Source organism: Bombina bombina, chromosome 7, assembly GCF_027579735.1.
Source record: "Bombina bombina isolate aBomBom1 chromosome 7, aBomBom1.pri, whole genome shotgun sequence".
Lineage (NCBI taxonomy): Eukaryota > Metazoa > Chordata > Amphibia > Anura > Bombinatoridae > Bombina > Bombina bombina.
The window spans coordinates 402,641,867-402,669,843 of NC_069505.1; the positions used below are offsets into that span (position 1 = coordinate 402,641,867).

A 27,977-nucleotide genomic window follows, 5' to 3' on the forward strand; every position below is an offset into this window, starting at 1 on the left:
AAAGGTTAGGGAAGCAGCGATCTGATGAACGCTGCTTGTTAAATACAGACTGCAGGTTCTCTTGTGGGAACCTGCAGTTGTAGGCAGGTGAAGCCTGATGAAGGCTTTGATAAATCAATCCCAAAAAGTCTCTAAGGGAGAAGTCTCCAAAGAGAAAATATATTATATACTGCTATTAAGCCTCCTATCAGTTTGATTAAAATGAATAAGGAATGAGTACAAGGCAATCCTGAAACATAAAATTGATCTTGTGGGGATCTTTAAAAATTGGGTCTCAAATTGTGGGATGCATAGGAAAGCATAAAATTGCTGATGCAGAAGAAAGAGGTTTCCCAATGATTAAATCACAGTGTCTCCCAGTGATCACACTAACCACTTGGTAGGTGCAGAACATAGCTCTTATCTTACACACGGCCGTGATAGCATTAATTCAAAAGGACAGAGGGTTGCCAAACTGGGCAAATATGGAGGATGGAAAACATTGGTCATCTTGAGGTTTCTAGCAGATATACTGGCAGGAAAATTCCTCTGATCATAGCTGGGCTGGAGGTGATGTAAATGCTTGTTCTGAAAAATACACCAAAAATATTTTTTTCATGTTTCAGATAGAGCAGCAATTTTAAGCAACTTTCTAATTTACTCCTATTATCAATTTTTCTTCGTTCTCTTGCTATCTTTATTTAAAAAAGCAGGAATGTAAAGCTTAGGAGCCGGCCCATTTTTAGTTCAGAACCTGGGTTACGCTTGCTTATTGGTGGCTAAATGTATCAATCAGCAAGCGCTATCCAGGGTGCTGAAGCTAAAATGGGACGGCTTCTAAGCTTTACATTCCTGCTTTTTAAATAAAGATGGCAAGAGAACGAAGAAAAATTGATAGTAGTAGTAAATTAGAAAGTTGCTTAAAATTGCTGCTCTATCTAAATCATGAAATAAAAATTTTGGGTTCAGTGTCCCTTTAAGTAAATACACCTAAATAGTCACAGAAGAGGGTGGACACAGAGGAGAATTAAGACCCTAGCTTTCTATCCTACTTACTTGCCTGGGACAATTCCACACAACTGATTAATTCCTCTATATTTTAGGTGGTTTGGCGGTTTCGTTTTTTTATAAAAGATAATGTAAAACAACTGCATGAGTTAGAAAAGAAGACATTTTTATTTCATATACAGCCATTTAAAAAAAAAGGAGGCTGTGGCACTGATTGGTGGGTTAGGCAGATGAATTGTGGCACAATGAGACTGGCAAGATGATACAACTCTCTTCTCTCAAAATAGTCAAATACTTTTCTTCATCCAATATATGGGCTCTCCACGGAAATCCCTGTATGGGGTTTGTAGAGCAGAGGTAGCGCCTATATCCTGTACCGAAGGGGTAACTGATGGAGCAGATGGGAGTGAAGGGGGAGGAGGAGGGGGTGGTGCAATAGGTGGGAAAGGAGGAGGGGGTGGTGCAGAATTTAATGAAGAAAAAATTGAAGGTGCAGCAATTGACAAGGAAGCCTGTGCAGGAAAAGGAAGTGGAGGGGGTGGTGGTGGTGTATTAGCTGAGGTAGAAGGTCCAAAAGCTGGAGCAGATGAAGGTGCAGCAACTGACAGAGAAGCCTGTGCATGAACAGGAGAGGGAAGTGGAGGGGGTGGGGGTGGTGTATTAGCGGAGTTAGAAGATCCAAAAGCTGTAGAAGATGAAGGTGCATCAACTGACGAAGCAGTAGGAGGTGGAATGGAGGGAAGTGGAGGGGGTGGTGGTACAGAACCAGAAAGTGGGTGAGAGGAGAATAGAGAAGGTGAATTATTTGTTGCAGAAAGTGGGGAGTGTGGGTGATTTGGAGGAGAATGGGGTGCACGTTTCGAAGTAAGGTCAGTCCTTGTGGTTGTCATGCTCTGTAACATGCTCATAGGCAGCAAGGTACCCAGAGAACCCATATTCTGGACAGGTTCTGTTAGGGTATAGCCTAAGTGAGCGTAGAAGTCCTGCTTGTCATGGGTGGTGAGGTAGAGATTTCGGAAGCCCCTGCCTCGTGAATAACACTCTGTTGCCTCCATCAAGCGCCGGCCATAGCCCATTCCTCTGAGCTCCGTGCTGACCACTACTGACTCTACAAATAAGCTATCTGGGTGTCCAATCACTCTACAGAGACGAGCATGGCCAAGGGCAGGGCCATCTGGAGAGCCAATGAGCACCAAACATGCTGGGAAGTCATCAGAGGATTTCTCCAAGGAATGGATCCGAGCTCCAAGGCTCCGACGCCACTGCTGATTCAGAAGATCTGCACAAGATCCCTTCAGATCTGGACGATGATGCAAAGGAACAAGAGCAACATTGGGATAGGGCAAAACCCTGAAAAATAAGTAAAAAAATAGAAATCAATTAAAAAATGTAAAAGCCTTAACCCTGCTCATTACGTGTCACATTTTGTCTTTAATTAAATTTTCTGCTTAAAATATTTACTGTATATATATATTTTAGTCTATCCAGTGTACTTTATTGCCTTAATTTTCTAATATATGAAGCTGCGTAACATACTTATACATATATCAATTGACTCTTTACCTTCGAATATCCATTTCAATAATTTTTTAAAATCAATTATCACCCAAGATAAATTAACCCCATAGTTGTCGAACCATTTCACACCCATATGCTGAGCTGTTCTGGAGCCTTTAGGTACTGTTCACATTAAAGCACTACATTTTTTTTGTCGCTACCAACCAAGAAAGGGCTATCCAGGGTACTGAACAAAAAATGGGACGGCTCCTATGCTCACATTCCTGCTTTTTCAAATAAAGATAGCAAGAGAACAAAGAAAATGATACTATGAGTAAATTAGAAAGTTGCTTAAAACTGCTGCTCTATCTGAATCATGAAAGAAAACATTTGGGTTCAGTATCCCTTTAAGTATAATATGTTTAGAACTGTGAAAACTTATTTTGGTATTAAATAAATTAAAATAGAAAGTTGTAGCTACTGTCTTCTATGTAATTTATAACACAAACACATAATATACTTCCAAAAACCCCCCACAATAATTAAAATACATATTATATCACAGTGTTCTCCCTAGGACTTTTTTGATGGGTGCAGCACCCGGCTGATTTTACTGACCATCCGGCTAAAATTTTAGCCAAGATTAAGCTGACATTAGCTAATATTAATTTTCTTTAATTGTTTATTGCACAGAATATCATTAAATAAATGTATGTTAAATTTTGCAATTATTTTGTGCTTTGGATAGCAGAACATTTTATAATATTAGAAAGTATTACACTGCCCCACCTGGCTACTTCATAATGCTACCCGGCTGCAACATTTTCTGTGGAGAACACTTTAATAAAAAAAAAGTATTTTTTTGTATAATGCTAAAGTCCTAGTTTGACTAGTGTATTGTAACAAAAGAGTTCGAGTGTCTTTTGACACATTTAAATTATTTTTGTCATAAAATTCTGATTCGGATCGTTTACATTGCACCTTTAATGCAGAGATGTGTAGTAAAACACCTCTTTACCGCCTTCAAACACTGATTTTGACTCTCTTGAAAATTTCACAGGCAATCTCAATCACAACGGATCCCATTTTAAAATATTGCCATTACCACGATGCACACAAATTATATATTTTATTTCAGCAAACTCAGCAGAGAAATAAATTATAATTTTATTTATATATCATGACGTAAGAAATCTACAACAAAATATGTGAAAAAATGCAGATATAAAATTATAATAAGCAAGATAAAAAACAATAACATACGTTTATTTTCCACTGTTGTCAATGTAAGGGTTTATCTTTATATACTGTAAATAAGAGCATTTGGTATATATATACAGGTAGCCCTCAGTTTACGCCGGGGTTAGGTTCCAGGAGGAATGGTTGTAAATCGAAACCGTTGTAAATTGAAACCCAGTTTATAATGTAAGTCAATGGGAAGTGAGGGGGTTAGGTTCCAGGCCCCTCTCAAAATTGTCATAAGTAACACCTAATACATTATTTTTAAAGCTTTGAAATGAAGACTTTAAATGCTAAACAGCATTATAAACCTAATAATATAGATTGTATCATCATCAAACTAAGTTTAATGAACAAAAACATTTGCTAACAGCACCTATTAAAATAATCACACAACAGCCTGCATCATCATCAAACTAAGTTTAATGAACAAAAAGATTTGCCAACAGCACCTAATAAAATAATCACACAACAGACTGCATCATCATCAAACTAAGTTTAATAAACAAAAACGTTTTTTTACTTGCATTTTTATGCAATCAGTTCTCTGCATTGTTAGCATGTTAGATAATATTGGGTCTGCACCTATTCTATGCATTTCAATCTGCAGTGATTAATAAGCAGTTAGGCATCCTTACCTCAAGCAGCTGGACAGGAAGATAATAGGGAAGTGGCTGCTAAAACTTGTTGCTCGATAGCTAATGTCTGCTCTGTGTATACAGATCAATTTCAGGCTGTTAAATGGACAGTACACTGTAAAATTGTTTTTCCATAAATGTATTTTAAATGACTTGTTATACCAACTGCAGAGTATAAAATATTTGAGAAATTGCATTTTCGGGTTTATTTGTGTATCTGAAGTAGCTGGTTTTGTGCTTTGAAACCACAGCCTATTACAATGGGTTGAGCTTCAGGTAATATCAGATCTCATTATGTTATCACTTTCATGTACACAGATTTGCTTCCTTATCTTATATTTGTCTGGAACACCAAAGCTCAATACATAGAGAGAACAATGGAAAATTATCATTTTATTACTTAACTATCATGCCCCCCACTGAGGGTGTAATCTCTTCTGCTGGCTGTGTTTACTTAGGCTTGTCAATAGCATATACGCCAGTATCAAAACTTTCAGTATAGGTTGGGAAACCACAAGCTAAATCAGCTATTTCACATGCTGAAATAAGAGTAAAGGAGCTACTTGCAACCAATTTAATACTCTAGCAGGTAAAAAGTATCATTGGCAATAATTTAAAGGGGAGAAAGTTTTTGGGTGAACTGTCCCTTTAAGTTGCATAACTTTGCTGCAAAACAAGCGGACAGCTCCACCTACTGGCTATTTTAATTAGTGCATTTTGCTTTCCAAAGCTTTTCAATAGCAGTCACATGACTGAAAAAAAGGTTGCTATTTTGAACAGGTGCAAATTGAACAGGTGTAAACCGAGGGCCACCTGCATATATATATATATATATATATATATATATATAAGTTTAATCTGCACGTAGGGGCTTCCAGTTATTTACACCAACAGATAACTATTACCGCAGTTATTACCTTGCTATTCCAACCTATACAGTAGATATGTGGATTCTGAGGTTTCGTTCACCTCCGAATGTGTAAGCCGCACGGCTATTTTCGTCGCCGCATTTATTCCTGTGCAGCAGCAACACAGTACATTTTGTGCAAATCCAGATTTGAGTGCGTTACTGTTGCACAAGAATAAATGCAGTAACGAAAATAGTCGAGCGGCATGAAGAGCTGTCATCTTAGGCATTCGGAGGTGAACAAAACGTCAGAATGCACGTGTCTTCTATATAGGATATTTATTTAAAAGAGGGGCTTCTTCATTTCTATGCTATTCTAATCCATAACATACTTTTAAAACTGCCCGATCTAGTCATATCCGAGTCATTACATATTTTCAGCTATGATTAAATGAGCGCACAAGGAACTGGCATTTACGTGTTTTTGTTGACCGTTTATTTTGTAGGATTTACATAGAGCTTTGCATAATACAATTACAACCAGCTTATGGAAACCAACAAAATCATTAAAAAAAATGATACACTGTTTTTCTCTATATTAGATCATGTTAAAGGGTCATAACACTGGTAACAGAATACTACTTATTAAAATACACAAAGTGCATAGATAATAAATTGCGTTTGTAAAGAAAGCTGAAATCATAATAATTACCATCCTTTTTCTTTTTTGAAGAAACTGCTGAAATGGCTTAAAGCAATTGACCAATCATATTGGTTACTCTTATTTGCTAACTGAATATGCTAATAGGAAATGCGCAATCCTGTTTACATGCGCACTAGGCGTGAAACATACATGCATGTCTCTTTAGAGTGAAGGTGTGCGCTTGCGTAGTTAGACAGAGCAAGTCTGCAACACTAGTCACTCACGTGCCACGGATAACAATCACGTCACTACAGTTATAGCTAATCGAGACAGATGAAAAATACTCCTCCTACTGACAGCCTTGCAAGAGAACAGAATCAAGGAATTAAATATCGAGGTGCGCGCTCCCAAGGGCTATATGTAGAGCCATTCGTGAATGGCTTTGCATTATTAGGTAAACGGAGGGAGTGAAAAAAAGGATTTTTTTTTATTGAGTTTATTATATTAAAATTAAAAATCTATACTATAATTGCGTTTGTAATGTCCGTCGCCATCGGCAGTTGAGCACGCATCCTCAAAGTAATGTTGGCAGCGCGAGCCAGCCAAGAATTCACCTGGATGCAGCGAAGCTGGTAAGCTGCATCCCGGTGGATTCCAAAAATGGCAGGGTGGTGAAAGAATCCTGCCATTTTCAGAATCCACCGGGATGCAGCAAAGGCAAACGGAGCATTACAAAAAAAAAACAACGCACACAATAAGTATAGAACCGCACGCAATAAGTATTTAAAAAAAAAACTAAGCGCCTGCAATAAGTATTAAAAGAAAAAAACCTAAGCGCCCGTAATAAGTATTTAAAAAAACCCAAAAAAAAACCTAACTGCCTGCACAAAGTATTAAGAAAAAATACCCCTAAATCCGCAAACCCCAACATCGCAAACTACCTAATACATCTATTAACCCCTAATCCGCCAACCCCTCACAACACATTAAACCTAATTTACCATTTAACTCCAACACTGCCAACCCCCACAACGCAAAAAACTAATTTAATGAATAAGCCCCCTAACTTAACACCCCCTAAATTAACCCCTTAATTACAATAAAAATAAATTACTACATTACAATAAAAAAATACAAAAAAAACACATTAATCTAATTACAGAAAATAAAAAAACATTACAAAAATCATAATCCCTATGAATACATTACAAAAATCATAATCCCTATGAATATAAAAAAGACCCCCAAAATAATACCCCCCCCCCACTAATCTAATGCTAAACTACCAATAGCCCTTAAAAGTGCTTTTTGTAGGGCATTGCCCTAAGTTTAACAGCTCTTTGACATTACAAATAAACAAAGTCCCCCCTAACAGTAAAACCCCCAAAATAAAAAAATCTAACACTAATAAACCTAATCTACCCATTGCACTGAAAAGGGCATTTGTATGGGCATTGCTCTTAAAAGAGCATTCAGCTCTTTTTCACTGACCTTAAAAGGGCATTCAGCTCTTTTGAGATTTTCCCAAAAAAACCTAATCTAAAAAAACAAAACCCCCCAAAAAATTTAAAACAAACCTAACACTAAAGCCCCAAATGGGTACTCACGGTTTCAGAAGTCCGGTGGAGGTCTTCTTCCAGGCGGGTCCATCATCTTCATCTACAGCAAAGGCGGCACGGAGCAGAGGTCCGGAGCAGTCTTCCCAGAAGTGGCGATCCTTGGCGGCAGTCATCGGCGGCGGCGGTCCTCGGCGAAGGCGTGAAGGTTCCTCTTCATGCGATCGTCCGCCGCACACTGAAGAAAGAATTCAAGGTACCCCATATTTATTGGGGTACCTTGAATTCCTATTGGCTGAAATGTTCAAAATTAGCCAGTAGGATGACAGCTACTGAAATCTTATTGGCTGATTTGAACAGCCAATAGAATTTCAGTAGCTCTCATTCTATTGGCTGTTTTGAAAAATTCAGCAGCCAATAGAATGAGAGCTACTGAAATCTTATTGGCTGATTTAAACAGCCAATAGGATTTTAGTAGCTCTAATCCTATTGGCTGTTTTGAAAAATTCAGCCAATAGGAATGCAAGGTACCCCAAATTGATTGCGGTACCTTGCATTCACTATTCAGTATACCACGGACATCGGATGAAGAGGAGCCTCCATGTTGCTGAGGACTGCCGCTCCCAAGGACCGCCGCCACAGATGACCACCGCCAAGGATCTCCACATCTGGGAAGACCGCTCCGGACCACAGCTCCGCACCGCCTTCGCTGTGGATGAAGATGATGGACCCACCTGGAAGAAGACCTTCTCTGTCAGACTTCTGAAACCGTGAATGCCAAAAAAATCATTATGGGCTCATATAAGAGATTATGCATCTGTGATTAGCTCAAGGAAAAGGTCCATAAAATGTGTCAAACATAAGTAATGTGACTGTAAAGCTGAGGATTGGAGAACATTTGGTTCAGAAGCAAACTCATCAAAAAAGGAGGCAGTTCTATTTTCAAGGTCATCTATGTTACAAAATTCAGTATCAATGGTGGGGAATAAATCTAGTATGGGGTCGTATCTAGGGGATAAAATATATATTTAAAAAGTACATAACAGTGCTTATCTCCCCCCCCCCACACACACACGCATGCAGTTGCACGCACACACGTTCAAGCCTTTTCCTATTTTTTTTTCTTTCAAATTCTTGTCATAGCCAGAATGGCAAACGCAAAGCTGTACCGGACATCCCATTTATTTCAAAGGGCACCCGTTCCTAACTCTCCGCAGAGCAGCTGGACCAAATGCATGCACATACACAAATCTGTAATGTCACTAAGCAATACACAACTAAACAGTGAATCAGCAATAATATTGGACTGAGACTGCTCTATACGTCGCTACACTACAAAAAGGGAAAGTAGAAGGGGACGTAGGTAGAAATACAAGGCAGTATGAGAAATAAGTTTATGAAATGTGGTGTGAAAAAAATATATAGGGCCCCATTTATCAAGATGCAAAAGCAGCTTTGGGGCCCCAGCGTATCAGGCTCATGCACATGAGCCTGAAACGCAAGTTAAGTACTGCTAAACCTCTCCAATCAGGATGACTGGCAGCCCCTGCTTATGCATGATTGGCTGCGTGCTAGCAGTGTGCGGTATTGCACAAGCAGTGGCTTGTGCAATGATAAATGTGGGCAGTGTATGTTGGCCGCTCGATGCAAAGCCAGGCAGAAAGGTTTACGGGAGCAAACCTTGTCCGCCTATCCATTAATAAATGGGGCCTATCGTGTTACTGCTAATCTTGGCATATACGTTTCTTTACCATCACTTTAAACTTTGTGACAAAATTATTGTATTTTAATACTTTGTGAGACTTTTTTGAACATTGTTGGTTCTATCCTATTAAAGGCACAGTTTACCCTACATTTTTATCCCCTTTAATTAATCCCCCCCCCCCGAATTATCTATTTAATGTTAACTATTTACAAAATTATCCTTTACATTTATATAGCATTTAATTTAGCTGTGGAATCCCTACTTATACTGAAAGTTTCTATACTTAAAGGGATATGAAAACAGAATTTATGTTTACCTGATAAATTTCTTTCTCCAACGGTGTGTCCGGTCCACGGCGTCATCCTTACTTGTGGGATATTCTCTTCCCCAACAGGAAATGGCAAAGAGCCCAGCAAAGCTGGTCACATGATCCCTCCTAGGCTCCGCCTACCCCAGTCATTCGACCGACGTTAAGGAGGAATAATAGCATAGGAGAAACCATATGGTACCGTGGTGACTGTAGTTAAAGAAAATAAATTATCAGACCTGATTAAAAAACCAGGGCGGGCCGTGGACCGGACACACCGTTGGAGAAAGAAATTTATCAGGTAAACATAAATTCTGTTTTCTCCAACATAGGTGTGTCCGGTCCACGGCGTCATCCTTACTTGTGGGAACCAATACCAAAGCTTTAGGACACGGATGAAGGGAGGGAGCAAATCAGGTCACCTAAATGGAAGGCACCACGGCTTGCAAAACCTTTCTCCCAAAAATAGCCTCAGAAGAAGCAAAAGTATCAAACTTGTAAAATTTGGTAAAAGTGTGCAGTGAAGACCAAGTCGCTGCCCTACATATCTGATCAACAGAAGCCTCGTTCTTGAAGGCCCATGTGGAAGCCACAGCCCTAGTGGAATGAGCCGTGATTCTTTCGGGAGGCTGCCGTCCGGCAGTCTCGTAAGCCAATCTGATGATGCTTTTAATCCAAAAAGAGAGAGAGGTAGAAGTTGCTTTTTGACCTCTCCTTTTACCTGAATAAACAACAAACAGGGAAGATGTTTGTCTAAAATCCTTTGTAGCATCTAAATAGAATTTTAGAGCGCGAACAACATCCAAATTGTGCAACAGGCGTTCCTTCTTTGAAACTGGTTTCGGACACAGAGAAGGTACGATAATCTCCTGGTTAATGTTTTTGTTAGAAACAACTTTTGGAAGAAAACCAGGTTTAGTACGTAAAACCACCTTATCTGCATGGAACACCAGATAAGGAGGAGAACACTGCAGAGCAGATAATTCTGAAACTCTTCTAGCAGAAGAAATTGCAACTAAAAACAAAACTTTCCAAGATAATAACTTAATATCAACGGAATGTAAGGGTTCAAACAGAACCCCCTGAAGAACTGAAAGAACTAGATTGAGACTCCAAGGAGGAGTCAAAGGTTTGTAAACAGGCTTGATTCTAACCAGAGCCTGAACAAAGGCTTGAACATCTGGCACAGCTGCCAGTTTTTTGTGAAGTAACACCGACAAGGCAGAAATCTGTCCCTTCAGGGAACTTGCCGATAATCCTTTTTCCAATCCTTCTTGAAGGAAGGATAGAATCCTAGGAATCTTAACCTTGTCCCAAGGGAATCCTTTAGATTCACACCAACAGATATATTTTTTCCAAATTTTGTGGTAAATCTTTCTAGTTACAGGCTTTCTGGCCTGAACAAGAGTATCGATAACAGAATCTGAGAAACCTCGCTTCGATAAAATCAAGCGTTCAATCTCCAAGCAGTCAGCTGGAGTGAAACCAGATTCGGATGTTCGAACGGACCCTGAACAAGAAGGTCTCGTCTCAAAGGTAGCTTCCAAGGTGGAGCCGATGACATATTCACCAGATCTGCATACCAAGTCCTGCGTGGCCACGCAGGAGCTATCAAGAGCACCGACGCCCTCTCCTGATTGATCCTGGCTACCAGCCTGGGGATGAGAGGAAACGGCGGGAACACATAAGCTAGTTTGAAGGTCCAAGGTGCTACTAGTGCATCCACTAGAGCCGCCTTGGGATCCCTGGATCTGGACCCGTAGCAAGGAACTTTGAAGTTCTGACGAGAGGCCATCAGATCCATGTCTGGAATGCCCCAAAGTTGAGTGACTTGGGCAAAGATTTCCGGATGGAGTTCCCACTCCCCCGGATGCAATGTCTGACGACTCAGAAAATCCGCTTCCCAATTTTCCACTCCCGGGATGTGGATAGCAGACAGGTGGCAGGAGTGAGACTCCGCCCATAGAATAATCTTGGTCACTTCTTCCATCGCTAGGGAACTCCTTGTTCCCCCCTGATGGTTGATGTACGCAACAGTCGTCATGTTGTCTGATTGAAACCGTATGAACTTGGTCCTCGCTAGCTGAGGCCAAGCCTTGAGAGCATTGAATATCGCTCTCAGTTCCAGAATATTTATCGGTAGAAGAGATTCTTCCCGAGACCAAAGACCCTGAGCTTTCAGGGATCCCCAGACCGCGCCCCAGCCCATCAGACTGGCGTCGGTCGTGACAATGACCCACTCTGGTCTGTGGAATGTCATCCCTCGTGACAGGTTGTCCAGGGACAGCCACCAACGGAGTGAGTCTCTGGTCCTCTGATTTACTTGTATCTTTGGAGACAAGTCTGTATAGTCCCCATTCCACTGACTGAGCATGCACAGTTGTAATGGTCTTAGATGAATGCGCGCAAAAGGAACTATGTCCATTGTCGCTACCATCAACCCGATCACTTCCATGCACTGAGCTACGGAAGGAAGAGGAACGGAATGAAGTATTCGACAAGAGTCCAGAAGCTTTGTCTTTCTGGCCTCTGTTAGAAAAATCCTCATTTCTGAGGAGTCTATAATTGTTCCCAAGAAGGGAACCCTTGTTGACGGGGATAGAGAACTCTTTTCCACGTTCACTTTCCAGCCGTGCGATCTGAGAAAGGCCAGGACGATGTCCGTGTGAGCCTTTGCTCGAGGGAGGGACGACGCTTGAATCAGAATGTCGTCCAGGTAAGGTACAACTGCAATGCCCCTTGGTCTTAGCACAGCTAGAAGGGACCCTAGTACCTTTGTGAAAATCCTTGGAGCAGTGGCTAATCCGAAAGGAAGCGCCACGAACTGGTAATGTTTGTCCAGGAATGCAAACCTTAGGAACCGATGATGTTCCTTGTGGATAGGAATATGTAGATACGCATCCTTTAAATCCACCGTGGTCATGAATTGACCTTCCTGGATGGAAGGAAGGATAGTTCGAATGGTTTCCATCTTGAAAGATGGGACCTTGAGAAATTTGTTTAAGATCTTGAGATCTAGGATTGGTCTGAACGTTCCCTCTTTTTTGGGAACTATGAACAGATTGGAGTAGAACCCCATCCCTTGTTCTCTCAATGGAACAGGATGAATCACTCCCATTTTTAACAGGTCTTCTACACAATGTAAGAACGCCTGTCTTTTTATGTGGTCTGAAGACAACTGAGACCTGTGGAACCTTCCCCTTGGGGGAAGTCCCTTGAATTCCAGAAGATAACCCTGGGAGACTATTTCTAGCGCCCAAGGATCCAGAACATCTCTTGCCCAAGCCTGAGCGAAGAGAGAGAGTCTGCCCCCCACCAGATCCGGTCCCGGATCGGGGGCCGATATTTCATGCTGTCTTGGTAGCAGTGGCAGGTTTCTTTGCCTGCTTTCCCTTGTTCCAGCCTTGCATTGGTCTCCAAGCTGGCTTGGCCTGAGAAGTATTACCCTCTTGCTTAGAGGACGTAGCACCTTGGGCTGGTCCGTTTTTACGAAAGGGACGAAAATTAGGTCTATTTTTTGCCTTGAAAGGCCGATCCTGAGGAAGGGCATGGCCCTTACCCCCAGTGATATCAGAGATAATCTCTTTCAAGTCAGGACCAAACAGCGTTTTCCCCTTGAAAGGAATGTTTAGTAGCTTGTTCTTGGAAGACGCATCAGCCGACCAAGATTTCAACCAAAGCGCTCTGCGCGCCACAATAGCAAACCCAGAATTCTTAGCCGCTAACTTAGCCAATTGCAAAGAGGCGTCTAGAGTGAAAGAATTAGCCAATTTGAGAGCATTGACTCTGTCCATAATCTCCTCATAAGGAGGAGAGTCACTATCGAGCACCTTAATCAGTTCATCAAACCAGAAATATGCGGCTGTAGTGACAGGGACAATGCATGAAATGGGTTGTAGAAGGTAACCCTGCTGAACAAACATCTTTTTAAGCAAACCTTCTAATTTTTTATCCATAGGATCTTTGAAAGCACAACTATCCTCTATGGGAATAGTGGTGCGTTTGTTTAAAGTAGAAACCGCTCCCTCGACCTTGGGGACTGACTGCCATAAGTCCTTTCTGGGGTCGACCATAGGAAACAATTTTTTAAATATGGGGGGAGGGACGAAAGGAATACCGGGCCTTTCCCATTCTTTATTAACAATGTCCGCCACCCGCTTGGGTATAGGAAAAGCTTCTGGGAGCCCCGGTACCTCTAGGAACTTGTCCATTTTACATAGTTTCTCTGGGATGACCAAATTTTCACAATCATCCAGAGTGGATAATACCTCCTTAAGCAAAATGCGGAGATGTTCCAATTTAAATTTAAAAGTAATCACATCAGATTCAGCCTGCTGAGAAATGTTCCCTAAATCAGTAATTTCTCCCTCAGACAAAACCTCCCTGGCTCCCTCAGATTGGGTTAGGGGCCCTTCAGAGATATTAATATCAGCGTCGTCATGCTCTTCAGTAACTAAAACAGAGCATCCACGCTTACGCTGACAAGGGTTCATTTTGGCTAAAATGTTTTTGACAGAATTATCCATTACAGCCGTTAATTGTTGCATAGTAAGGAGTATTGGCGCGCTAGATGTACTAGGGGCCTCCTGAGTGGGCAAGACTCGTGTAGACGAAGGAGGGAATGATGCAGTACCATGCTTACTCCCCTCACTTGAGGAATCATCTTGGGCATCATTGTCATTATCACATAAATCACATTTATTTAAATGAATAGGAATTCTGGCTTCCCCACATTCAGAACACAGTCTATCTGGTAGTTCAGACATGTTAAACAGGCATAAACTTGATAAGAAAGTACAAAAAACGTTTTGAAATAAAACCGTTACTGTCACTTTAAATTTTAAACTGAACACACTTTATTACTGCAATTGCGAAAAAACATGAAGGAATTGTTCAAAATTCACCAAACTTTCACCACAGTGTCTTAAAGCCTTGAAAATATTGCACACCAATTTTGGAAGCTTTAACCCTTAAAATAACGGAACCGGAGCCGTTTTAAGCTTTAACCCCTTTACAGTCCCTGGTATCTGCTTTGCTGAGACCCAACCAAACCCAAGGGGAATACGATACCAAATGATGCCTACAGAAGTCTTTTATCAGTATCAGAGCTCCTCTCACATGCGATGCCATGCCTCTCAAAAACAAGTGCGCAACACCGGCGCGAAAATGAGACTCTGCCTATGCTTTGGGAAAGCCCCTAAAGAATAAGGTGTCTAAAACAGTGCCTGCCGATATAATTATATCAAAATACCCAGAATAAATGATTCCTCAAGGCTAAATAAGTGTTAATATCAATCGATTTAGCCCAAAAAATGTCTACAGTCTAAATAAGCCCTTGTGAAGCCCTTATTTACAATCGTAATAAACATGGCTTACCGGATCCCATAGGGAAAATGACAGCTTCCAGCATTACATCGTCTTGTTAGAATGTGTCATACCTCAAGCAGCAAAGGACTGCAAACTGTTCCCCCAACTGAAGTTAATGCTCTCAACAGTCCTGTGTGGAACAGCCATGGATTTTAGTTACGGTTGCTAAAATCATTTTCCTCATACAAACAGAATTCTTCATCTCTTTTCTGTTTCTGAGTAAATAGTACGTACCAGCACTATTTGAAAATAACAAACTCTTGATTGAATAATGAAAAACTACAGTTAAACACTAAAAAACTCTAAGCCATCTCCGTGGAGATGTTGCCTGTACAACGGCAAAGAGAATGACTGGGGTAGGCGGAGCCTAGGAGGGATCATGTGACCAGCTTTGCTGGGCTCTTTGCCATTTCCTGTTGGGGAAGAGAATATCCCACAAGTAAGGATGACGCCGTGGACCGGACACACCTATGTTGGAGAAACCTAATTTTTTTCTTTCATAAATCAGATAGAGAAGCAATTTATGAGTCCATGAGCTAGTGATGTATGGGATATACAATCCTACCAGGAGTTTTCCAAACCTCAAAATGCCTATAAATACACCCCACACCACACCCATAATTCAGTTTTACAAACTTTCAAACTTAAATCAGTAAGAAACTGATATTATAGTACACCTTAACAGCACTCTCATTCCTGGGGGGTCTTGTATGTGAGCAAGATAGTTCAAGACACTTATTAGTAGGAGCACTAAGCTAAACCAAATTAAAAATTAACCTTTAATAGATACATTAAAAATGTTCACACAAAGACACACATTTAAAATATATGTCTGATTCCTATATGGGAATATTTATAGATAAATTACTGCCAAATATGAGGATACGAGTAGGAAGTTTGTCTTACCTGGGGTATAGTCTTTTTTTCAATTTGACGTGTTTTTTCTTGGAATATTTGCGGGCAAATTAGGCTCGCAAGGGCGCAAAATGCTGTTATTTATTGCGTCATTCTTGGCGCAAGAAATTTTTTGAGCTCAAATGTGCGTCTGTCATGACGCAAGTTCGTCATTTCCTGAGTCTTAGTTGACGCCAGGGCCGGACTGGAAAATCAGAACGGTCCTGGAAATTTGTATAGACCAGCCCCGCCCCATTCAAGAAAGCCAACTATGCTCTAGCTGGTTTTCCCTTCAACTCTACATCTGACCTGTAGAATTAAGTTAAATTAAATATATATATATATATACTTCATATTCTGTGAAATAATGTTCTTTATATGCAAGAATGCTTCTATGCATTGTGTAACCGAATTATTGAATACAATTTTATGTTGCCTTTGTGAACCAACCTACACACAGCATTGCAGTTGTACATGATACTCTCAAAAAAAATTGTATCTGCACATTTCTTTAATGAAGGATAAAACTCTTTAAACATAATACACAGTAAAGCATTTATGCTGTTCCTGCTATTTTAAACAGTGCACTTTCCCAGCAGATTACTGCCCCCACCACCAAAGAATAAACATCACAAAACAGGTAGTAGTATTCCCAGGGACAGCATAACTTCATTGTCAATAACAGCTGCAAAACTTAAACTGCATTTATTTTTCCACATTGTATAATATAAAGGCTACATCATATGCTTGATATTGATAGCAAAAGAGAGGCAGCATAGTGACTGTGTTGTTATGTTAATATCAAAAGTTGCTTCTGTTTGAAAATCAGCCAACTGATTCATTATGACATCCATTACTTTAGCCACTTAGCAGAATAGTGCCAGTTCTCAGTGCCCGTCACTGTAATATCTTCTACTGCAGTGATTTTTAACCTTTTTTTTGCCGTGGCACACTTTTTAACATTAAAAAATCCTGTGGCACACCACCATCCCAAAATTTAAAAAAAAATCACACATTGTAGCCTAATACAGCAAATATATATACACATACACACAAACACACACATACTGTATGTATTGTGCGGTTATGCCATGCCTCCTACAAACTACCCCTGCACTGGGAGTAAAAAACAAGCAAAGTTTAAAAAATATGTCACACTGTTGTCAGTCTGCCGTGGCACACCTGAGGATATCTCACGGCACACTAGTGTGCCACGGCATACTGGTTGAAAAACACTGTTCTACTGTACTGGAGTCTGGACTTCCACACAGTCAGTCACTAACTTGTATATCACTTCACAATCACTGATCTTCACTGTTCATCATAATAAAATTAATAAAAAAAATTATACTACATACATGATGAGAGAATGAGATGAATTTGTGTGGTGACTGATCAGTGATCTTCTAAGTTCTGCCCTGACTCCTGACCGACCACAATGTTTGCCTCTGCTCAGTCAGTGCTGCTCTGCTTTTTTGCTGGCCTGCTGCTGCCTGCAGCCTGCTGCCCACTGCCAGTGCCCAAATAAAAAAATTACCAACTTACTAAGTTGCCGTCCGCCGTCCTAAAGGTCCCGCTGTCGGCCCGTCTTTGAGGTGAGGGCTCGACTCTCTTCAGACTCAGTTCAGTCCCTGGACCTTGGTTGCTCCCACTCTCTGTCCACACGTGACCCGGCTGCTAACTGATACTGACTGATGATGCGACACACGCAGCCGCTCCCTGGCTGAGGCTCCCTCCACTATGTCACGTGGTGCTGGTGGTGGTGAGACAGACAGTCAACTCTCGTGACATCACAGTCGCCGGCCCAGGCCTGCCCCACCTGCTGCCTGACCCGGCCCACATATGATGATCCTCCTGCCTCCTCCTCCCTGGCGGCCCAGTGATGAACTAAGTTACTAGTTGCGGTCCGAGTCAGAGTGAGGCAGCCGCAGCAGCGGTCGGACGGAGAGGGGGTTAAGGGGTTAACAATATAAAAAAAATAACTTAGAAGTTTAATAAAATAATAACTTTTACTACACGGATGCTGCAGCAGTGGGGACGAAATACTGTGTGTATAACAGGGACTGACTCGCAACAAGAACTTAGAGCAATTTAGCAAAACTGCAATAATATATACAGCAGCCAGCCAGCCCAGATGAGCTGCCGGACGGCGGCCCACCGGGATTTTTCCCGGTATCCCGGCTGCCCAATCTGGCCCTGGTTGACGCTAGGTTGTTTGGCGCGAAATTGTGTTTGTTATGACGCGAGTTGCGTCATTTCCGGATGTTTGTTGGCGCCAAAACATTTCTCAACTTCCTTTTGCGTTGTGCGTCATACTTGGCGGCAAAAAAAATATTTTTATTTTACCTCACTTCCTAAATGCTCCTTGCCTTCTTTATGCTCAGAGGGCTATGCTATTTGCTTTTTTTTGCCAATTTTAGCATTTGCATTTTTTCCATTCCTGAAACTGCTATATGTGGAAATAAGATATTTCTGTTTAATGTTATTTTTCTTTTTTTACATTTTACAAGATGTCTCATTCTGATCCTGTCTCAGAAGCTGCTGTAGGAACCATGCTACCTGAACACAGTTCTACCAAAGCTAAGTGTATCTGTTAGCTAGTGGAGATTATATCTCCAGCTGTAGTATGTAACAGTTGTCATGATAAGCTTTTGAATACAGAAAAGGTTTCTATTAGTGCTAGTACAGTATCTGTTGTTCCTTCAACATCTAAAGTACATGATATCCCTGTTGATATGAAAAATTATATTGCTGAGGCGATACAGAATGCTATGGCTGCTATACCGCCTTCAAATAAACGTAAAAGGTCTTTTAAAACTTCTCATACTACTGATGAAATTTGTAATGACCGGCAACATACTGATATATCCTCCTCTGATGAGGATCTCTCTGAACTCAAAAGATCCTACTTCAGACATTGACACTGATAAATCATCTTATCTTTTTAAGACTGAGTATTGTCAGGAGCTTGCTTGTACTGTCCCTTTAATTGAAGACGTCTCAGTCTCTCCACCTCCTTCCTGTTAAAAGACTCAAGCAACCTGAACCAGGTGCTTAGTAATTAGTTTTATTTGCTGAACTACACGGAACAGAACTGAGCCTTTTCAAGAACTTGTTTTCTACAGTCCTCTAACCTTGGATTCTCAGAGGTCTGCCTTACTGGATATATACTTTCACCGCTCCTGTGTATGTGAAGTTAAGCCTGCAGTCAGGTCTTTTTGAACTACGTAAAGGATTTCCCCTTACCGACTAACCTACAGCTGTTAGAGGAGCGTCTCTCGCGCTCCCTGAGTGATCACAGCTCAACTTCGCATCAGATGATATCAGTGTGCTGGAAACTAAAACCTGCAGTCAGCTCATTCTATAGAGGAAGAGGGTTTTCTATAACCGCTACCAACTGCTAGCTCAGGAACCATTCCCCACTCCGCTCTGAGCGAGTACAACTTAATCATAGGAGCAAGGAACTTACAAATACCATCTCGAACTGAAGGAAGGTATTGCATTTAATTTATTTCTTACCCCAATTTCTTATAACTTAAGTTAAAGTCTTTCCTCTGCTCTCCAAAAACAACGGAGCTTGACTCCTCCCACTCTCTGACACAGCTGATCGTCATTGGTGACGCAACCTTACTACAGCTTTCAGTCAGAATCGGAATAGCAGCCCCTCAAGTCAGTCTAACGCTGCCTATTTAAATTAACTTTGCCTAGCAGCTACCTTGTACAAACGTTCAAGTCAGGCATTAAGTCTGATTCCACAGTAATCAGCATCTTTAACAGGAATTTTACATAAAGTTTCCTGCTTAAACTTCATATCAAAATTCAAATTAAAACTCTTTACCACTTCCTTACCAGATATTCATTCATCAATAATAAATATCTGAAACAAAGTGATACAAAACATCTATTTAAATAGTTACAATTACAAATTGAGATCTGAAGTTGTGTTTCATATATTTTGATACACATTCACAGAATCAGCTCTAACAAGTATATTCATTCTTTGTTAAAAGAAGTGTTAATAACTTTGGATATTGAGGAGTCTGGTCCTCTTGATAATAAATCCAGTAAAGGTTTAAATTCTGTTTATAAACCTCCTGTGACTTCTGCTGAGGTTTTTCCTGTTCCTGATGCTATTTCTGATGTGATTGCTAAGGAATGGTCTAAGCCGGCTACTTCTTTTCTTCCTTCTACAAGGTTTAAAAAGTTGTATCCTTTGCCAGTGGCTAAATTAGGAGTTTTGGGAAAAAATCCCTAAGGTTGATGGGGCTATTTCTACTCTTACTAAACGTACTATTATTCATATGGAAGATAGTACTTTTTTAAGGATCCTTTAGATAGAAATATTGAATCTTATCTAAGGAAAGCTTATTTGCATTCTGGCTATATGCTCAGACCTGCCATTTCTATGGCTGATGTTGCGACTGCATCAACTTTTTGGTTGGATAGCTTAGCACAACGGGAAAAAGACTATTATTTGCATAGCATTGTTCGTTTGCTTCAACCTGCTAATCATTTTATATGTGATGCTATTTTTGATATCATCAAGATTAATGTTAAATCTATGTATTTGGCTATTTTAGCTAGAAGAGCTTTATGGCTCAAATCATGGAATGCTGACATAGTATCTAAATCTAGGTTACTATCTCTATCATTCCAGGGTAATAATTTGTTTGGTTCACAGCTGGATTCTATTATTTCAACTATTACTGGGGGAAGGGAGTTTTTTTGCCTCAAGATAAAAAGTCTAAAAGGCAAATCTAAAGCTTCCAATTGGTTTCGTTCCTTTCGTCAGAATAGAGAACAGAAAACCACTCCTACCCCTAAAGACTGGCTATTGGAAGCCATCCTTGAGATGGAATAAATCCAAGCCTTACAAGAAACCAAAGCCAGCCCCCAAGACTGCATGAAGGTGCAGCCCTCAATACAGTTCTGCTGGTGGGGGCAGACTGAAATTATTTCAAGATGTTTGGGCAGGTTGCATTCAGAATCATTGGATTCAGAATATTGTCTCTCAGGGGTATCGAATAGGTTTCATAATAAAACCTCCTGTGAGAAGATTTTTTCTCTCTCACGTTCCAACAAATATTGTGACAGCTCAGGCTTTTCTGAAGTGTGTTTCAGATCTAGAGCTTTCAGGAGAAATTGTACCAGTTCCAATTCTGGAACAGGGTCTGGGTTTTTATTCAAATCTATTCATTGTCCCGAAGAAGGAAAATTCTTTCAGACCAGTTCTGGATCTGAAGTTTTTCAATCATTTTGTAAGGGTCCCAACTTTCAAGATGGTGACTATAAGGACTATTCTGCCTTTTGTTCAGCAAGGTCATTACATGTCCTCAATAGACTTAAAAGATGCGTATTTTCACATTCCGATTCATCCAGACCACTATCGGTTTCTGAGATTCTCTTTTCTAGACAAGCATTACCAATTTGTTGCTCTTCCATTTGGCCTAGCAACAGCTCCAAGAATCTTTTTTAAGGTTCTTGGTGCCCTTCTATCTGTAATCAGAGAGCAGGGTATTGCAGTGTTTCCTTATTTAGACAATATCTTGGTACTGGCTCAATCTTTTCATTTAGCAGAATCTCACACAAATCAACTTGTGTTGTTTCTTCAAAGACAAGGTTGGAGGATCAATTTACCAAAGAGTTCCATGATTCCTCAGACAAGGGTCACCTTTTTAGGTTTCCAGATAGATTCAGTATCCATGACTCTGTCTTTAACAGACAAGAGACAAATTAAATTGTTTTCATGCCTGTCGAAACCTTCAGTCTCGATCATTCCCTTCAGTGGCTATGTGCATGGAAGTTTTAGGTCTCATGACTGCAGCATCGGACGCGATCCTCTTTGCTTGTTTTCATATGAGACCTCTGCAGCTTTGCATGCTGAATTAATGGTGCGGGGATTATACTCGGATATCACAGTTGATATACTTAAATCCCAAAATTCATCTCTCTCTGTCCTGGTGGTTAGACCATCATCGGATTATTCAAGTGGCCTCTTTTATTCGTCCTGCTTGGACTGTGATTTCAACAGATGCAAGTCTCACAGGTTGGGGTGCTGTCTGGGGGTCTCTGACAGCACAAGGAGTTTGAAATCCTCAAGAGGCGAGGTTACCAATCAATATTTTAGAACTCTGTGCTATTTTCAGGGCTCTTCAGGCTTTGTACAGGACTCCACTCAGGTGTTGAAAAGTATGCATACCCTTGAATGGAAAAGTACTTACAGGTTTGTAACTATTGACGTAGCTTCATTGTACACCTCCATTCCACACCACAGGGGGTTAGAAGCAATTTCGGGTGTTTTAGACAAACAATCACAATATTCAGAAGATGTTAAGCACTTTTTGTCTATTACGGTCGAATTCTTGCTAACTCACAACTATTTTTTGTTTGAGGGTACTTACTATCTGCAGAGACGTGGAACAGCGATGGGGGCAAAGTTTGCCCCATCGTACGCCAACCTCTATATGGGTTGGTGGGAGTTGTTGCACGTCTTTGCGGATAGTAACCCCTTCAAGTCTAGAATTGTATTTTTTGGTCGCTATATCGATGACCTCCTGTTGGTGTGGGATGGAGATGTACAGTCTATCTGTTCCTTCTTTGATTATTTAAATCTTAATGATTTTAATTTGAAGTTTGTAGGAACATACAGTGAATCAAAAATAAATTTTTTGGATATTGAATTATCAATTGAACCAGACCATGGCCTAATAATTTCTGACATACATAGAAAACCCACTGGGGGTAATACCATTCTTAACTTTAGGTCATGTCATCCTCCACATGTTTTAAAAGCTATCCCCAAAGGCCAATATATACGCACAAAGCGTATTTGTTCTAGGGAGACATTATATCAGAAACAAAGTGAAATTCTTAAAACACGTTTGATGGCTAGGGGCTATTCAGAAAAACTCCTAAACAGTACCAAAACAATTGTTGACAATATCCCCCGTAACTCTTTACTTACCTACAAAAAACATAAAAAACAAAAAAAGAGAGATCATACCAATAAAGTTATTTTTAGTACCCCTTTCAGTTTGGAATTTAAAAATATTAGCAATATCATTAGGGAATGTCTCCCAATACTTGAGAATGATTCTATTCTCAGTAAAGTAATTGCAGATGGGGTACAATGTGTCTCCAGACGAGCCAAAACCATTGGCAATTTTGTTGCGCCTTCCATGTTACCAGAGAAAAAATCTGGGACCTGGCTTCAAAGGAGAATAGGGTTCCACAAATGTAGGGCGAGAATTTGTAAAACATGTAATTATGTCATTGAAGGGAACACTTTTAGATCAAGTGTCACCAATAAAGAGTATGACATCAGATTTTCCCTTTCTTGCAAGTCCACACATGTTGTGTACCTCCTTACCTGTGGGGGGTGCAAAAAACAGTATACAGGAAAAACAAAGAGGGCTCTCAAAGATAGGGCCCTTGAACATCTCAGGGACATTGATGACCCTGATGTGTTCACATCGGTAGCTTCGCATTTTAAATTTGAACACAATGGGGATTCCTCATTGGCTCTTTTTCAAGCTATTGATCATGTACCCTGGACAAAAAGAGGTGGTGATAGGGATTATGCCCTATGTAAGAAAGAAGTGAAGTGGATTTTTTATCTACAAACTAGATCACCAGAGGGATTAAATATTGAAACAGATGTGAATTTATTTGTTTAAATTGGTTTTATTTAAATTAATCTAAATCATGTTAGTTTACAAGTACATGTTTCTTATTGTCCCTGCTTTCACATAAATGCTTTCAGATAAATGCTTGTGTGGGTTTCACTCTTACATTTATGTAACAAGCTAATAATATCCTCTTTACATAATATTGTGTTTAAAATAGTGTTTAAATTTGTGCTTAGAATGTTTATCACATTTCTGCTATTAAGGTATAGTTTATTCTATTTTGTGTGTCAGGTTTTAGTAATAGCCACTTAAGAGTTAACAGGAAGCTGTACTAATTAGATAGCTTGTGGCTATTTAAGAGTAGCATTAGGATTTGTTAGATATGTAGTGATCAAGTGCGGTAGTCCCGCACGAAACGCGTATACTGTTTCTTTTTTGCTACTCTTTACTCACTCCGGTCCGGGAGTGAGTTATTTTTCACTTGATGGTGACTATGTCAGTATAATTTTTGATTTTATATTTTTGCCCAATAAATCCTTTTACCACATTACGAAGCTCTCCTCGTCAGTTTTTCTGGTGCAGCCGTGCTGATTGTTCTTGTGTTGGCTGCTGCTTGTCGGACGTCTTGGGCGGAGACTCCTCCTGTATGGCTCCTGGATTCTGACGTCGGCGGTGAAAGGGGGGGGCACAAGTGTGTACACGCCGAAGAAACGCTGAAGCAACGCTGTGTGGCATTGTCTGCAAGAAGATGGGTAAGCACTGCTTCTTTTTTGTATCGCTCTTCAGGCTTTGCCTCTATTAAAGAGAGAATCATTAATTTGTTTTCAGACAGACAATATCAAAACTGTGGCGTACTCGCAGTCCTTTAGCGATGAAAGAAGTATCTTGAATACTTTCTTGGGCAGAATCCAACTCCTGTCTAATTTCTGCGATACATTTCCCAGGTGTAGACAATTGGGAAGCGGATTACCTCAGTCGTCAGTCTTTACATCCAGGGGAGTGGTCTCTCCATCCAGATGTATTTTGTTAGATTGTACAGATGTGGGGTCTCCCCAAAATAGATCTGATGGCTTCCCATCTAAACAAGAAGCTTCCCAGGTACCTTTCCAGGTCCAGGGATCCTCAGGCGGAGATGGTGGATGCGTTAGCAGTTCCTTGGTTTTATGAACCTGCTTACATTTTTCCGCCTCTAGTTCTACTTCCAAGGGTGATCTCCAAGATCATATTGGAACAATTGCATGTGTTTCTGAAAGCACCCGCATGACCTCACAGCTTTTAGTGTGCAGATCTTGTCCGGATGTCCAGTTGCCAACCTTGGCCACTCCCTTTAAGGCCAGACCTTCTGTTTCAAGGGCAGTTTTTTCATCAGGATCTCAAATCGCCAAATTTGAAGGTATGAAAATTGAACGCTTAGTACTTAGTCATAGAGGTTTCTCTGATTAATACTATGCTACAGGCTCGTAAGTCTTTTTCAAGGAAGATTTATTATCAGGTTTGGAAAACCTATATTTCATGGTGTTTTTCTCATAAATTCTCTTGGCATTCTTTTAGGATTCCTAGAGTTTACAGTTTCTTCCCAATGGTTTGGATACAGGTTTGTCTGCAAGTACCTTGAAGGGACAAATCTCTGCTCTTTCTGTTCTAATTTCACAGAAAGATTGCTAAACTTGTTGATATTGACTGTTTTGTTCAGGCTTTGGTTTGTATCAAGCCTGTTGTTAAATCCATTTCTCCTCCTTGGAGTCTTAATTTGGTTTTGAAGGCTTTGCATGTTTCTCCATTTGAGCCTATGTATTCTTTGGATATTAAACTACTTTCTTGGAAAGTGTTGTTTCTTTTGGCTATCTCTTCAGCTAGAAGAGTTTCTGAATTGTCTGCTATCTCTTGTGAGTCTCCTTTTCTGATTTTCCATCAGGATAAGGCTGTTTTGTGGACTTCGTTTAAATTTCTTCCTAAGGTTGTGAATTCTAACATTAGTAGGGAAATTGTTGTTCCTTCCTTGTGTCCTAATCCTAAGAATTTTCTTGAAAGATCTTTACATTATTTGGCTGTTTTGAAATATTATGTCGAAGCTACTAAAGATTTCAGGAAGACTTCTAGTCTATTTGTTGTTTTTTCTGGTCCTAGGAAAGGTCAGAAAGCTTCTGCCATTTCTTTGGCATCTTGGTTAAAGCTTTTGATTCACAAGGCTTATTTGGAGGCGGGACAGTCTCCGCCTCAGAGAATTACAGCTCATTCTACTAGATCAGTCACCACTTCTTGGGCTTTTAAGAATGAAGCTTCGGTTGATCAGATTTGCAAAGAAGCAACTTGGTCTTCTTTGCATACATTTACTAAATTTTACCATTTTTATGTAATTTGCTTCTTCTAAAGCAGTCTTTGGTAGAAAAGTTCTTCAGGCAGTTTGATTCTTCTGCTTATGATTTAAGTTTTTTTTCTTGAAATTTATGTGAAATTTCTAAGAAAGACTTATTTTTTTGTGGATTTAATTTTTTCAGCGGAAATAGCTGTTTTTATTTTATCCCTCCCTTTCTAGTGACTCTTCTGTGGTCTCCCACATCTTGGGTATTCCTATCCCATACGTCACTAGCTCATGGACTCTTGCCAATTACATGAAAGAAAACACAATTTAAGTAAGAACTTACCTGATAAATTCATTTCTTTCATATTGGCAAGAGTCTATGAGGCCCACCCTTTTTATGGTGGTTATGGTTTTTGTATAAAAAGCACAATTATATTTCCAGTTCCTCTTTTTGTATGCTTTTTTACTACTTATTTTATCACCCCACTACTTGGCTATTTGTTAAACTGAATTGTGGGTGTGGTGAGGTGTTTTGAAGTTTGGGAAACTTTGCCCCTCCTGGTAGGATTGTATATCCCATATGTCACTAGCTCATGGACTCTTGCCATTATGAAAGAAATTAATTTATCAGGTAAGTTCTCACATAAATTATGTTTTAAGCAACTTTCTAATTTACTCCTATTATTAATTTTTCTTTGTTCTCATGGTACTATTTGTTGAAAGAGCAGCAATGCACTACTGGTTTCTAACTGAACACATGAGTGAGCCAATGACAATGAGTATATATATATGCAGACAACAATCAGCCGCTAGAACCTAGGTTCTTTGCTGCTCCTGAACTTTCCTAGATAAACCGTTCAGCAAAGGATAACAAGAGAAGGAAGCAAATTAAATAATAGAAGTAAATTGTAAAGTTGTTTAAAATTGTATGCTCTGTCTAAATCATGAAAGAAAATGTTTGTATGTTTCATGTCCCTTTAAGTATAGGCTATAGAAAAGCTGTGTAAACATAGCCAGCATAAGAAATTACACTCCTATTGGGAGGTAGGAGAAGAAAGTAACACATTCTTAATTTTATTTGTTCTCTCTAAGTAATGGGCTTTGATATACAGAAAGAAATAATATAAATAAGCATATGTGTGAACAGAAAGCGATAAAATAAGGTGATCTGATTTCCCTGCAAGTTCAACTCATTTTAATGGGTTGTGATATCAAAGAACAAAGCCAGCTATTCCATATATAAACACAACCATAAAGAAGCAATTTCTCATACAATTTATACTTTAAATCTGGTATAACAAGTCACTGGAAATTCATTAAGGAAAAACTATTTTACAATACACTGTCCCTTTAAGTGAGAACACATGATGTAAACCATTTACTAACACGCTGGGAAAGTTGGTGAGTACTTGAGTTTTTATAAAACAAGGCAAACTTTATCAGTTCCCTCTACGACACAAACAAAACAAATCCCAGCAGACCAGTAAGAAAAAAGTCCCTTTCCACTCAAACAGAAAACAATTCACCTTGGGTTGCTTCTTGCTTGCAGGGTCCATTGATCATTTACGTATTTCTCTGTGGGGTGACTTGAAATACTCATCATAAATCAAAATGATGTTCCTCACAATGGCGCAATACAGGGTTTCGTTCTAAAGCAGATCTGCTTCACAGACAAATTGTATAAAGATGTCAAAATTGTTGTAATAGTTTTAAAGTGACATGAAACCAAATATTTTTCTTTCATGATTCAGACAGAGAATACAATTTAAAACAACATTCCAATTTATTGCTATTATCTAATTTGCTTCATCTTTAGATATCCTTTGTTAAAGAAATAGCAATTTACATGGGTGAGCCAACCACACAAAGAATCTATGTGCAGCCAACAACCAGCAGCTACTGAGCCTATTTAGATATGCTTTTCAACAAAGGATATCAAGAGTTTGAAGCAAATTAGGAAATAGAAGCAAATTGGAAAGTTGTTTGAAATTGCATGTTCTTTCTAAATCATGAACGAAACTTTTTGGATTTCATGTCCCTTTAATGATAAGGATGTGTCAGATTAACCATATCATGCACATGCACACACATGGTCGTAGCTAGTCCCAACAAGTACTTAAGTAACCAAATCAGCCTTCTATCTTCTTTCTCCTATTACTGAGCGATACAAATTTGGTATCTACATAATTTGCGCTATAACCATAAAACCTTTCTCAAATTATATATTTTTGCAACACATCAATTTGTTTGGGGCTATCATGTACTGAAAACTTGTAAAAAAAATGGACTTTAGGAATAACAATTAATAACAAATAAATCTATTTTTAGGGTCAAACCCAGAATAATTTATCATTATTATGTTTATTT

The 27,977-nt window shown here is 39.8% G+C and overlaps 1 protein-coding gene across 1 annotated transcript; it reads right to left on the reverse strand.

The window, feature by feature from the left end:
* Nucleotides 1-1,132: 1,132 nt before the first annotated feature.
* On the reverse strand, nucleotides 1,133-27,242 carry LOC128635948 (N-alpha-acetyltransferase 80-like). Its single transcript, XM_053689036.1, has 2 exons — nucleotides 27,137-27,242; nucleotides 1,133-2,337 (listed from the first exon to the last, which is right to left on the reverse strand). The coding sequence occupies exons 1-2, from the start codon at nucleotides 27,211-27,213 to the stop codon at nucleotides 1,275-1,277; spliced, it is 1,140 nt and encodes a 379-aa protein (XP_053545011.1). The 5' UTR covers nucleotides 27,214-27,242; the 3' UTR covers nucleotides 1,133-1,274.
* Between the last annotated feature and the right edge of the window lie 735 nt (nucleotides 27,243-27,977).